Source organism: Stylophora pistillata, chromosome 14 (assembly GCF_964205215.1).
Source record: "Stylophora pistillata chromosome 14, jaStyPist1.2, whole genome shotgun sequence".
Lineage (NCBI taxonomy): Eukaryota > Metazoa > Cnidaria > Anthozoa > Scleractinia > Pocilloporidae > Stylophora > Stylophora pistillata.
In genome coordinates this window covers 3183397-3197122 of record NC_142532.1, presented here as the reverse complement: position 1 = coordinate 3197122, position 13726 = coordinate 3183397, and the positions used below count along the sequence as shown (strand labels likewise).

The 13726-nt window shown below is 40.5% G+C and overlaps 1 protein-coding gene across 2 annotated transcripts; it reads left to right on the top strand.

Annotated features, from left to right (window-relative positions):
- The first annotated feature begins 5744 nt into the window (after positions 1-5744).
- Positions 5745-12924, top strand: LOC148716124 (uncharacterized). Of its 2 annotated transcripts, none has more exons than XM_088745012.1 (4): positions 5745-5953; positions 6543-6647; positions 9013-9108; positions 10105-12924. In XM_088745012.1, the coding sequence occupies exons 3-4, from the start codon at positions 9018-9020 to the stop codon at positions 10914-10916; spliced, it is 903 nt and encodes a 300-aa protein (XP_088601138.1). In that variant the 5' UTR covers positions 5745-5953; positions 6543-6647; positions 9013-9017; the 3' UTR covers positions 10917-12924. The 2 variants fall into 2 exon arrangements, with proteins under 2 accessions (XP_088601138.1, XP_088601137.1); XM_088745011.1 differs by having other exon boundaries at positions 7087-9108.
- The last annotated feature ends 802 nt before the right edge of the window (positions 12925-13726 follow it).

The window sequence follows — 13726 nt, the reverse complement described above, 5'->3', positions numbered from 1 at the left end:
GGCCCACAGCTCATTTAAGGTGAGTTTTATTAGAAAAGAGGTCATGGCATTTGAATGCGCCCAAGAGGAACCTTGGGGCAGCCCTTGGCGTAATAAAATAATAGATTCGGAAAGTAAAAGGGGTTGATCATAAAACTGATTTATCAGATTTGACATCCAGCTCCACACAGGAGACACGAGGCGGCACGAGCAGAAAGCATGAGAGATCGTTTCCCGCTCGCCACAGCCCGCGCATTGATCGATCACGGCGAACTGGCGCCATGACTTGAGATAGGCCCTTATTTTGACCACACCGTGAGCGATCCGCCACGCTATTTCGCTTTCCCAATTGGTACTCAGACCAGCACCGAAGATTTCCTGCCAGACATTTTGCCAAGTGAGTTTACAGCCCAACCGTCGCTCCCACTGTTCGACGCAAGGGAGCCGCTGGGGAGGGGGGGGGGGTGTTAGCCTCGAGTAAAAGGTTCTCACCGTGAGGTCGGGGAGGGAATCGAAATTCACCCCCACCCGGTCGACTGTTGTCAGGGCAGCGCGGTAAATGGGGGGTTGTTCATCCCCTAGATACTTGGGAACGTCGTCGGAGCGGAGAAACGCCTAACTTTTAATTCTGCGGCTCAGCGGAAAGCCGACCCAATTTCGCGCAAAAAAGACCCATTTGACCGCGTAAGTCGCGTCACCCACCGGGGGAATCAACCGGAGTTTAAGGGCTCGCGATTTTTCCAGGGGATGTACAACGGACAAACCTCCTTGTTGCCATGGTAATCGACAGACCTCGCGTTTAACAAGTTCTGTTTTTCCGTTCCACAGGAACTCCCAAATGGCCTTGGTGATGCGGGTGTGAACCCAGTCAAGCATTTTGACCACTGTCGCAGTGTACCAAAGTCCCGAAGCTCCAAGCGTGTTAATGAGCATAGATTTTCCTTTTAGGGACGGGGTCCTAGTGCGCCAGAGGTTAAGACGGTTTTCGAGTTTTTTAACCCGGGTCTCCCAGTTAGCCTGTTCTGTGTTAGCGTTACCCAAGTAGACCCCGAGGATTTTAAGCTTATCGGCTACCCATGTGATATTAACGGGGCCTGTGGTTCTTCCGGCCTGGGAGCCTATCCATAAGCCCTCGCTCGGTCTTCTTGGGATTAAGGCGTGAGTCGGAGCCTCGCTCGAAGGTGTTAATTCGGTTAAAAGCGCGGGTTATAGAAAATTCGTTAGCCAGTATTAGTGTTGTGTCATCAGCGTACTGAGACACTTCGCAGGTTTTAATAGTGGAGCCCGGAATGGGGATGCCTTCTATTTTGGGATCGCGGCGGATTGCCTGCCCCAGGGTTTCCATGATGAGGCAGTATAACAGTGGGGATAGCGGGCAACCTTGTCTAACCCCCCGCTGGAGGGGGAAGGACGAGGAAAGCCAGCCGTTGTTAATCACCCGTGAGGTAATGTCCGTGTAAATCACCTGCACCCAACGGCGAAAGTCGGGCCCGAAGTTAAAGCGCTCGAGAACGCGTTGCAGGAATTTGTGATTGACGCGATCGAAAGCCTTCTCCTGGTCGAGGCTGATAACAGCTGCTGAGAGCTTTTTGTGTCCCGCGAAGTCGATCGTATCGCGCAAGAGGAACAGGTTTTCGAAAATGCTGCGTCCAGGAACGCCGCAAGTTTGATCTTCACTAAGGATATTTGGTAAAATCTTTCTCATACGGTGGGACAACGCCTTTGTCGCAATCTTATAATCCAGGTTCAGCAGCGAGATTGGGCGCCAATTCTTAAGCGACAGTGGGTCGTCTTTCTTGTAGAGCAGGCGTAGGATGCCCTGGCGTTGCGTGGCTGAGAGAAAACCCTCGCGGAAAGAAAAGTTGAGCGTCTCCACGAGGTCACCCCCAATGGATCCCCAAAAGCGGGAGTAAAATTCGGCTTGAAAGCCGTCCGCTCCCGGCGATTTACCCGATTCCATTTGTGAAAGCGCAGCGTGACACTCGTCAAGGGTCAGCTGGCCTTCGCAGAGTTTTTGTTCTTTGGATGACAAAGTGGAATCTAATTGTTCCAGGAGCCAGTCTTGACTCGCTGGGTCGACGGGTTCCTCAGTGTAGAGTTCTTCTTCTCTTGTATAATTACAAGTTAGCCTGTTCTGTGTTAGTGTTACCCAAGTAGACCAACTCTTATGCAATAGACTCTAATCTGTTGAAATGGAGGAAAAAATAAATAAACAAAAGACAATGCAAGATAGAGATAGCGGTGAAAATACATAGGGAGGCCAGCCACGCCATTGTGATATCTTCTGAAAAAGGGAAAGCTTCGTCTTTTTCGCATAGATATGTGGTGGACTGGTCCCTGAAGCAAGTAACAACCAACTTTGCACTGTTTCGGCCTTCTGGGCCTCATCAGTGCAGTGCTGATGCTAAGATGGGGGAGAACCGATATGGTTACCCCGAACGATCCCACATTTGTGGTATCGTCTAAGCCATGCCAGAGTGCTCAAAGTAGGAAAGCCTAGTGAGCTATGCGCAATGCTAGCGGCAATGACTCACCCAACAGTGCTCAATTTGTGTAGGGATTTCTCAGCATAGTTGATCCGATCAAATAAAACGTGGAATTGACACCGAATTGGGTAACAGAGCGCAGTATATATGTTGAGTTAGAAAAATACAAAGATTACGCTTTCGTCCCTACACACCTGTTTCATGATTGCTCACTCGTCACCCTGGTAAATGAACAATCACGAAACAGGCTCGTCCTTGTATTTTTTCTAACTCAACATATATACAGAGGATGTTACACGGCCGCGCGGGTATTCGAATTTTATCTCCCTGTGTTGTAAGGATAGAAGATAAGATCTGTATCCCCAAGCGGCCATGTAATGCTAGCTGTCTATTTTATAGATGATACTGATGAGATTTCCACATAAAACACAATGAAATTTCAAAACAACCGGCCGCGCGCCTGAGCGGCAAGCTCTCTTGTAATTAGCTAACCGTGGTAGTAACCATGGCGACACCAATATCCTCACACGTGAGAGATAAAAATAGTATCTTCACTGTGCGCGATTAAGACATGATTTTTTTAATAAGAGGAAAAATCCTGGTATTTTATCAATATCTATACAATAAATATATATATTCAAACGCAACTAATTAAGTGTTGTAACCAATACATAGTAAGGTCGATTCTTGGGGCCGGTCATTTAGACGAGGTCTAACCCAAACCGCGGTTTTTATGCAAATAATGGGCCCTACGTATTCTCTACAAGAAGGTTGTTGTCATTTGATAAAAGTCCTTCCACTGCTAGCTTTTGGTCCTCTTCACACTGTTCACAAAAATAAACGTTCATGGAAAAGATTCAGCTAAATTCAAGAAAGTTTATAACGCGGTTTTGTTAAACAACGGCTAAACTTTGTTTAAATAATCGGCCCCTAGGTTCTTGTTCATTCTCAATGCATATATTTATTTCGCATAATCGTTGCAGTGAACGGCTTTCAACTTGAAGAGCGTCTGACTCCAAGAGGCGTCATGACTTTACTTGTCTATCAGGAGGATCTCAGGCGTGATTCATCGTTTATTACCCGAGAGGTTCAATGTCTGATGAAAGTGGTCAATCTTTGCCTGGAAGAATCAGAGCTCTAACGATGAAACAATGAACTGCTCCTAACCTGAACTGATTAACAAGTATCTGTACATTCAATATATCACTTACCGATATCATAAAAGAATAAAAAATCTGTTTTCGCCGTAAAGAGAAACGAAAAGCAGTATCATTGTTTGCAGTGATTCAGACAACAATTCAACTGACAAGTTGTTCAATCAATTGATTCCGGGAAAAGAGTTATGCGTATTTCACTTTCGTCAAACGCTTAAGCAACAATTCGCATGATCCAATTCCGTCAAACCAATAACACGAATCTATAGGGGAAACTGCTTTGTATGGAACATGACCCCGAAAGAAAAAGGAGTTTAGTTCCAAAGAGGGTCTAAATATATGGAAATTTCCCTCTAAAGAAATAGCAATTGAATAATAATAATCTAATAGTCTACACGGGTTCTCTTAGCTGTGGAGTATCACTGAGTTATTTCTTTCCCAAGAAGCTGAGACCTAATAAGTTGTGTCAAGAGATATTTGTTGGAAAGCCACTGGAGGGTATGCTAAACTATACACGATTGTCTGGTGATCAAAATAACCAATCACAAGTCCTACATATGTAAAAGTTAATGTTAGCTTACGGCGGAGGCGCTTAAAAGACGTGTTATTTCATTTACTGTAACAGCTGTAATTTTTTAAATTCTCAATTATAGAAACTAAGGTTGAAAACTACCGTATATTCTGTTAAAAGTAATGGCATTTTTTGACCACTCATTGATAGAGTTGATAATGGAAACTCTTTGTAAAATTTTTTTTTTAAATTTGTTTCAGTAGAGGGTCAGCTATATTTCATCTCATCAAAGTCAGGTGGTGCTGACGTTACCATAACAACTCGTGTGGAGATACGCCGGCCACTGTTACAACCATCAACCGATTGCTACAGGCAATTTTTCCCAGACGGACAAAGACCAAGACATCCATTTTATGTAAAACTCTCAGCAATGGCTTTCAGTTTTTTGTTGCTTTGGCAACTAATTGGAGCATTTTTGTACGTGGTTCGTGATGTTGCTTGCTTCAGGGACCAATCCACTGCATATCGATTCGAAAAAGACGAAGCTTTCCCTTTTTCAGAAGATATCACAATGGCGGGACTGGCCTCCCTATGTATTTTCACCGCTATCTCTATCTTGCATTGTATTTTTTTTATTTATTTTTTCCTCCATTTCAACAGATTAGAGTCTATTGCATAATTATAAGTAAGGTAAGAGGATAGAGAAGGGCATAATATAGCAAGCTAATTAGATGCTCTTTACTTTTAAATTACATTTTTTTATACAGTAAAAAGAAGCGATACAAAAAGATATAAGATATATGACACAAATATAAGATACAGATGTAAGAGAGGGAATAGGAATCACATCTTAAACAACAATTATGTAAATAAAACATGGTCAGAGGAAGACATTAATCAGAACTGAGAAAGATGATGTAAGAAAAGTGCTCTTTTCGAAAGTTTTTTAGTTGGCTTCTCCTGTACAGATATAGGAATATCATTCCAATAGTAGCACCCTAGAACTGTTGGAAAGAGTTTCCTTATATTTATTCTGAAGGGGTTAGGGTTCAGGTGTTGCAAAGAGGCACTTCTAGTGGCATAATCATGGATCTCGGATACAAAAGAAAGTGCAAAATTAGAGGATTTTTTGTCTACAATATTCACCGAATCGAAATATGGCGTCCAATTTGAATTACAATTGTTTTGGACTTACTAGCCTCGTCTTCACGTGGAAACACAAAAGGATTATCACGTGTGTGAGAGGCTAGTAAGTCCAGAACGATGGCAATTCAAATTGGACGCCATATTTCGATTCGGTGTATGATCGTAGAATAGCTGACACGTACTCAATGTAATTATGTCAGGAAGCTTAATTAGGCCAAGGCCTACATAATTGGGGAGTAACATGGTCACGACATGGTACATTGTTGATGATTCTTATAGTTTTGTTTTGTAGCTTTACCAACGGAGACAACGGAGCTTCGTAATTATTACCACACAATATGCAGCCGTATGTTAAATAACGATATACAAGTGCATAGTATACACTTACAAGAGATTGAATTGTTACATGGTTTCCGGTTTCCGCGTCATTTACTTCCAGCTTGCACAGAATCGTGGGCCGAGGGTTTTTCCCTAACAAGAAAAACTTCCAATATTAAAGCAGCAACGCCGTCGGCAGTTTCACTGCTCAGGTCGTTTTCTCGAGATTTTCTTTCGTTCACGTATCTGTTGAATTTTATTTGGACCTTATCAAACATTTCGATAACAGATTGAGGTGGTAAGGTTGTAAGAAAAAGCGTATAGAACAATCAAACGCCGCTTCCGTTTTCCCGACAGAGGTAAGTCTTAACCAGGTTTGTCTTTATTTTGAACTTCTCTGTCCAAATTTGCTTATGCTTTTTTAATCTTTCTGATTTTCTCTAATTTCTGGTGGTGGAAACTTCTTTACAACTACCACGGTTGCTAACTTTAATTTGAATACTGCGTTACAATGAATTGCCATCCTGTGTCACTCTAAACTTACTCTCAAGTGCTGACAAATTCACTGAAAAATCGCAGAAAAAAGAAACAGTATTTACCAGTAAGGAAAAAAAAATAATGAAAACAATGGGATTATGCAGTGTACATTTTCCACTTGGCAGCTCTTCTTGTCCTCGGGCGCAAATTGTAAATATTGTAAGTAAACAAAGAGTTGAACTGGTGATTGTCGCTCATCGAAGCACTTTTAGTTTCGTTTTCCCTTTCATCAGAACTGAAAACGATTCGATTTGCGCCAATCCCCAATTTAAATCGATTTCATCCTCTTTAATCCCTGTTAACACAACACAACTCCTCATATTTTACAACCAGCGCCTTCGGGAAAGTTTACTGCTTAGGTTGTTATATCGAGATCTTTTAATCCAGAGCGTATCTCTCCTACTTTAAAAGGACCAAATCAGTCCCTGCGAGTTTCTTTAAAAGATTTCCATAAAGGACTGAGCTGCTAAGGTCGTTAAAAAGCTTGCTGACATCGCTTCCGTTTCCACAACAGAGGTAAGAAGTTTAACAGGTATTTGTGTAAGGTTTTTGTACACTGAGTAAATATTTATATTTTCAGCTTCACAGTTGTTATTTTTTCCTCAAATGTGTTGGATTTGTCTTTCTGATTTTTGGCCATGGAGGCTCTGAGTTCCAACTGTCGAGGCTTTCTAATTTTTTCTTGAATCCGGCGCTGCGATAAACTGGCGTCTCGATTTACCTATAAACTACACTCATAGTTAACGAATTCACAAAAAGCCGCAAAAATAATAAACTGGTATCTTTCAAGGAAAAAAGGAACGATCTGGAAGTGTTTTAAGGAAAGTTCAAAGGATCGATTTAATTTTGTGTTAAGTGATGATCGAAGCAATATTCTCTAAAGTTACGAAACTGAAAGTGCTTCGATCAGCACCATCACCAAATCAAACATATATGTTTTTTTTTAATATTTTAGCCCCTTTCGAGATGAAGGAGTGTTGACGCTGTGATCACGGGCGTGATAACAAAGGTGGTCACCTGGGTAGATCATTGTGATCACAGTCTGGGAAAAACTAACCGAGCTGATCACGTTAAGTCTCCCCTCGCAGCCTTTCGTAGACTCGTCACGCAACGGGGAAGGAATGTAGTTCAAAGCAGCTGTTCGAGGGGAGGAGCGTTGCGTGACGAGTCTGAGTACGGCTACAAAGGAAAGTAGATAGTGTTGTATTTTCGGCAGTTTTCTTAGTCTCTCCTCTGCGAGTCGCGACGTTTTTTTTCCCCGAAACAATACCCATGTACAAAAATTTGAGTGGTTTTAATCTAATTCAAAATTTCTTCCATCAATGTGTTGTAAATGGCGAAAGATTAGTCTGCAAACGCAGTGAATTAAATTCCCGCTTGAGTGCAACGCCAAATCAACACGCGATTGTATTTTGGTGACAACAGATCAGGAGGCTACGTTATTGCATGGCAGTGTCTTCTGCATTACGCAAGAGAAAATTAAGTTCCTCAGACAAACGTGTGAAAAATGATAGTGAATATGAGTATAAAAGAGTTTAATAAATTAAATACCTTCCCTAGAATTTCCTTTTTCGAACGAGTGCGTGACTCGATATCGGCAGGCGGCGTGACTCTTAACAATGGAGGCGGAGGTGCCTTGTGACAAAAGTCACGCATTGAGCATGAGACTCACGCAAACGAATCTCACGCTAAAACTATTACTTTTTTAGGAATTTAAGGTTTTCGATTTAAACTGTTTCTTTTGGGATAGCAACAGCTAGTTAACTAAAATTCCTTAGAAATCAACAATTTTTCTAGATGAAATTTACTCCTTATTATTCCCTTTGTACTTCCTTCGATAGACTATTACACATGCTCACCTGTTGACCATCCGCAGACCAGTAACTTGGGCTCGCTCCACACACGCTCAGAGTAAATGAATACAAGTCTTAACAACTTCATTTTCATTTGCGTAACTGCACCCAAGAAAGTAAAATGATCGACTGAAAAATCCATTTTATTCCGCACCTAAAAAGCTCAAAATGAATTTTGCTTTAATCAGTTGACATTTCTCAGGTGTGATATGAACATCATGCAGTCACTGATCGCATGAATTCGAATTTTTTTTCTCTGTTCTCAACACGGATAACATCACTGTAATTTTGTGTAAATAAATCAAAGATTGCATAGATAATTAATCTTAATGTATGATAAGTACGTTCTGTGAATCTCATTCCCTTTTGCCGACGGTTGCTTTTGTCAACCCCATCTGTCGATAGGGCACAAATTATTTTTTTAATCCGAGTACATTGAGCCGATGTTTACTTAATTACCTTTTGTAACAACAGTAACAATAACAATTACAATATTTGTTTATTTCCACCATTTGCAGATCTCTCTGAATTACTGGTAGCGTCAGACACTACTCTCACAAACCTACAAATATGCGTGTATTTATATAAGTATACGTGTAATTATATAAATATAAAGATATAAATATAGTATAGTAACAATGTAGCAGAAAACGAAAGCGCATACCTTCGCACTGTTAATATACGAAGCATCTTTAACTGATACGAACTCTGAGATACGGTCAGTTCGGCCACGTAGCACATGGCATGATGGTCCCGACCTCAGCGAATACGAGGTTTGCGACGAAATGACCCTGTTAGAAATTAGGGGATAAAGCGGGCTTGTGTGCATAATGTCCGCCACAAATTTCTTGCACGCCAGATGACGTCTGACCTCGAGACAGAAGCCCTGCACGCGCGAGGGCGTCCTCGTAGCTCAAGTCAGGACCAAAGATGATTCGCAAGGCTCTCTTTTGTACTCTTTGTAGCCACCTTTTCTATGAAGGTGTCGTAAAAGAACATAAATATGAAACATCCTTTCACATTTCCAGTGGCCATGGAGAAAAATTCGGATGAAGATCCAATTTTAGACGTCGAAACAGCTGAAAAAGAAATTGCACTGGATGTTGATGAAGACCCCCCACAAGGTAAGGTTCATACAATACGATATGATAACTATATTAATACACGGTATTTCTATCATTCAATTAAGATACTCGTAGTTGTACGTATCTACCTAACTAAAATAATATAAAAGAAATATTAAAAAAAAAAACTGCTTTTCATGAAGGCCGTGTCCAAAGTCAGTTATCTAAAAGTTAAAATATTGCCTAAAAATGTGGGGACTTAATTGAGATTTGCTCATCTCAAGCTTCAGTTACTTCACGTATCATGTGTATTTTGCAGTATGTTGATCGTAGCAGAAGCAAAAAAGAACATGCAGGTGTGACCACCCCGTGGGGTGTACTTCCTGGTAATAGGCTGATGGGGATGTACTAATGGCTGGGGTCGCATTTTCAGGGCTGAATTGACAATTATATTAATGGGGTTGCATTTTCATCAGAGTTACTAGAATGTAGTCGCACATATTCGGAATTTTGGGGGGTAGGAAAATTCTAGTAAGTAGGAATGATTCGCGGTTGAAAAAAATTGTTACCATAGTACATAGTGACAATGATGGGATCTACAATCGGTCACAGAATAGACAGCAATGGGGTAGGGGCCCTGATTGGCCAGCGGCACATAACCATGAAAAATTGACCCCAAGTACCCCCCCCCCGGCCCCTCCCCACTCCGGGTCGACTACATCTAAAAATAATTTGAACAGTCATGGTCATGGCTCACTTTTCCATGAATAGATACAGAACACATTTCACCATCATCATTATTGCGTCGTCGTCGTTACCGTCATTATTTATTGTCAATCAAATTACACAATCTACCAACATCATAGTAATGGTCATTTATCATCACTGTCTCTTTATCTCATTCAACTTCACTGTTATCGTCTTCGTTCTCAGAATTCTGCCAGTTTTAAATATAAATGACGTGGCCACAATATTGAAGATTTAATCTTTCAGTAGAAGGTCCGCTTGATGCATAGCTCACCTCAATGGATCTTTTCTGTTCTTACGTCTACGCAGGAGATTGCGACGTTACAATCCTGACAGATCAGCCACTGATAAAGAAATCAGCCAAAATAAAAGTCATCTGGAAAAGACAAAGAAATCCGTGTTACCTAGTGACCTTCACTCTGTTGTTGCTATGGCAACTAGTTGGGGCACTTTTGTACATGATTCGTGATGTTGCTTGCTTCAAGATCCAATCCACCGCATATCAATGCAAGAAGGATACAGCTTTCCTATTTTCAGAAGAGCTAACAATAGTGTGGCTGGCCTCGCAATGTATTTTCACTGCCGTCTTTATAGCTACTTTCCGGATTGTTCCTCAGTTCCCTGGTTACAAGGCAATCTTATATCAGCTCATATTTGTTCCTAAATTTTTGACTCTCGCTCTTCTTCTCACTCTCGCCTTATGTCGATACATCAATCTTTTCATTTCTATCGAGTCTTCTTCGTCTCGGGTCATAATTTTTTTCTTGATGGTAAGTTATGTACTCAGAACTTTAGCTGTTGGATTTCTAAATTACACCAGGTTAAACTTTTTGAAGAAAGATTATCCCATTTATGAATATGTTATTTTGAAACTAACGGTCTTCGTATTTTTCATTGTTACCCTTATTAATCTGATAGCTACCCTTCTAGCTGTGAGTGTGAAAATCCGCGAGATGCATAAAGCAACTATTGCAAAGAACTCCCTGGATATGGATACTATAAACACGATTTTGGCAGTTTTTGGCACCACCGTTTTTAGAGTTTCCTTAATGAGTTTCTTTTGGGAAAAGCTTTTCAGCGATGATCGGAACATCCTTTGCAACCATATTCCTTTGGAGTGAGAAAGAAGTGAAAATCAGAGGGTTCCCTCTCTCATCCCCAGAGACACTCGTTTTCATTAATTCCTGACTCGAGGAAATGGTTTTGAAGTGTGTTTCTGAGACTCATATTACCTCTTAAGTTTAGTGCGTAGAGTGCTTAGGAAACATATAAAAAATAAGAAACTATAATGTAAAGTTTAGCTAATCAGAACATATAAAAAGTAAGAAGATAATGTTATGTGACGCGCTTGAGAAGTTGTTGTGTATTCATTTAGTGGAGACACACACTCTATTCTCTCTTTATTCGTTGATCAAGTATCTTATAAGCTGGTAGAATAGTCTTACTTAGTAACAGTACTTTCACATCACTCAGTAATCTTACAGTAATATCACTAACACTAGTACAAGTACTTTTACTGTGTTTTCAATACACTACATCCTTCCTGGGCGATGTTCAAAGAATCATAAGAAATATAACTAAAGCAATCACAAGTTCGAAATCAGAGTATGGTTAATTCAATAGTAAACGAAATTATCCCATCCTCGTCGCCAATGTGTTGTGTATTCATTTAGTGGAGACACACACTCCTCAATTGCTTACTACTATTCTCTCTTTATTCGTTGATCAAGTTTCTTATAAGCTGGTATAGTCTTACTTAGTAACAGTACTTTCACATCACTCAGTAATCTTACAGTAATATCACTAACACTAGTACAAGTACTTTTACTGTGTTCTCAATACACTACAGAAGTAATGTATGTCAGTAATTTTAAGGTGTGTATATGCGTAGTATGCTATTTTTTTTTGGGACATTTCTACTCCAAATGCAATCTATTTGGTTTACTTTGGTTGCTTCTGGCCTCTCATCAGTGGCAGGTATTAACAACATATGAATGAGAGGGTTAAGTTTCTAAAGAAACTATGGTGCTTCGTCTATGGGGTGGTAATGAGATATTTTGGTTTCATCAACTGAGTTGAGAATGCAAATTGGCCACCGTACAGAGTTTCCAAAGCGGAATTTTCCAGCGTTAGTCCTTCGTCAGTGTGAGTAGAAGGTCGAGTTTACAACAGCTATCAAAAAATCTAAAAATATAGGTATGTCATCACCAGATAAGAAAATCTAAAAAACCCTTTCGGAAAAAAAAACTGGAAACCTATTCACACGCAGCAGTGTGGCGCCACAAACCCTTCGAGGTCTAAAGAGTATGCAGTAATAAAACGATAACAAGATAAATGACAGTTTATGTTCACGATACAACAAAATTATGTAAATATATTTCAAGAGCAATTTTTTTGAAATATTTGTAAGACTTACCTCTTATGTGTTATTTTAAAAGTGATGATAAGATCAGGGAAAAGTGAGAAGTAATAAGACAGTATAGCTTATCGAAATTGGAACTTTTGAGAGTCAGGGAACAGTGATATGCAAGTGCACATGAGAAATATTGAATTTTTATGTATGTAAATATGGTGAAAAGTCAGTTTTTGGGTTTCCTCTCATCATAATTTTCAGCTGAAAGCCATAATTTGGCCACAATTACAGCTGAAGTTGATACACTATAACTGATTTTCGCGAGACGCCAGCCGTTGATAAACTGATAATTGATTTGCCACTGATTTTAAAGCGCTTCCGGTTACGAAGCGGGTCATATATGTACCCTATGTACACTTCAAGCTTGCATTGAATCATGGTCAAGGGTCTCCCCTTTCACAAAACAGCTGCCATTAGCGAGCTTAAGATTCGACGACGGCAAACATCTGGGACGGTAAGCGGAAGTGAAGTTACCGCCAGAATTACTTCCGTTTGCCGTCGTTGTGAGGTTTCCCGCCGTAGCGGCCTTGTCTGTGACGTGAAGAAAGCCATTTTGTCGTCGCGGCTAAAATGTGAGTAAACCTTAGCAAAATAACGCCATTTTAAGTTACTTAGGGCGAAAATTGTTGGCAATTTTAACAGTTTATTGTTATGAGAGGATGTCTGTGAAATGGCTGAGCAAAAATAAACGATTTGTTCATGGAAATTTTAAATAATTCGTTTGCCTTTCTCATAAATAGTTCGTCACTAAAACTAGCTCGATGTCAATCAAGCAACCCAGTAAGTTTTACAATCTCACCATTTCTCTTTATTTCGATGGAAAATTCGTAGACTAGTTCGGACATAAATTGATGGCCATGATATTATTCCAGGAGTCTTTTCTGGAGTCTAACCGACCACCGTGAACTATGGTTCATCTGAGAAAATTTTCATAGTCAACAGTGTCGGTAATGTTTTTCAACCACAAAAAACGTACTTGATTGAGCGTGAAAAGTTTGCTTCAGGAAATTGGTTTAACATTTATCATCATGATAAGATTATACCTGTATTATGCTGCTCTGCATACATGTCTATGCTGTAATTCAGACTTTTCCTGTGTTTAAAAAGGTCACTTACGTCGGAGTACCAACGAGGGTACGCTAATCTTCCCAACAAAACTGAAGGGCATTCAATTCCATCGCACAGAGCCCCTTGTTCACATGTATACGAATCAAGTAGCCCCATTACGTCTGCGAGAATAGGTATGTCCCTTCTTCGGTAACGAATTTCTGCCAAGCACTCACTTCCGTCGAGTCCTTCTTAGTCAAAATGTTTGAATTCTGTTAGGGATAATCGAGATTAATTGAAATGCTGGCATCATTCAACAGTAAAAATTCATCTTCTGAATGTCACCATCATCGAAACGTTCGATCAACAATCCACGAACCTTTCTATAGGTAGCCACTGCTTTTCCTAAACTTCGAAGAGGAAAGCGAGTCAAGCCGCCGTCGCGCGCTTTTCGCGCCAATGCAACGGCGA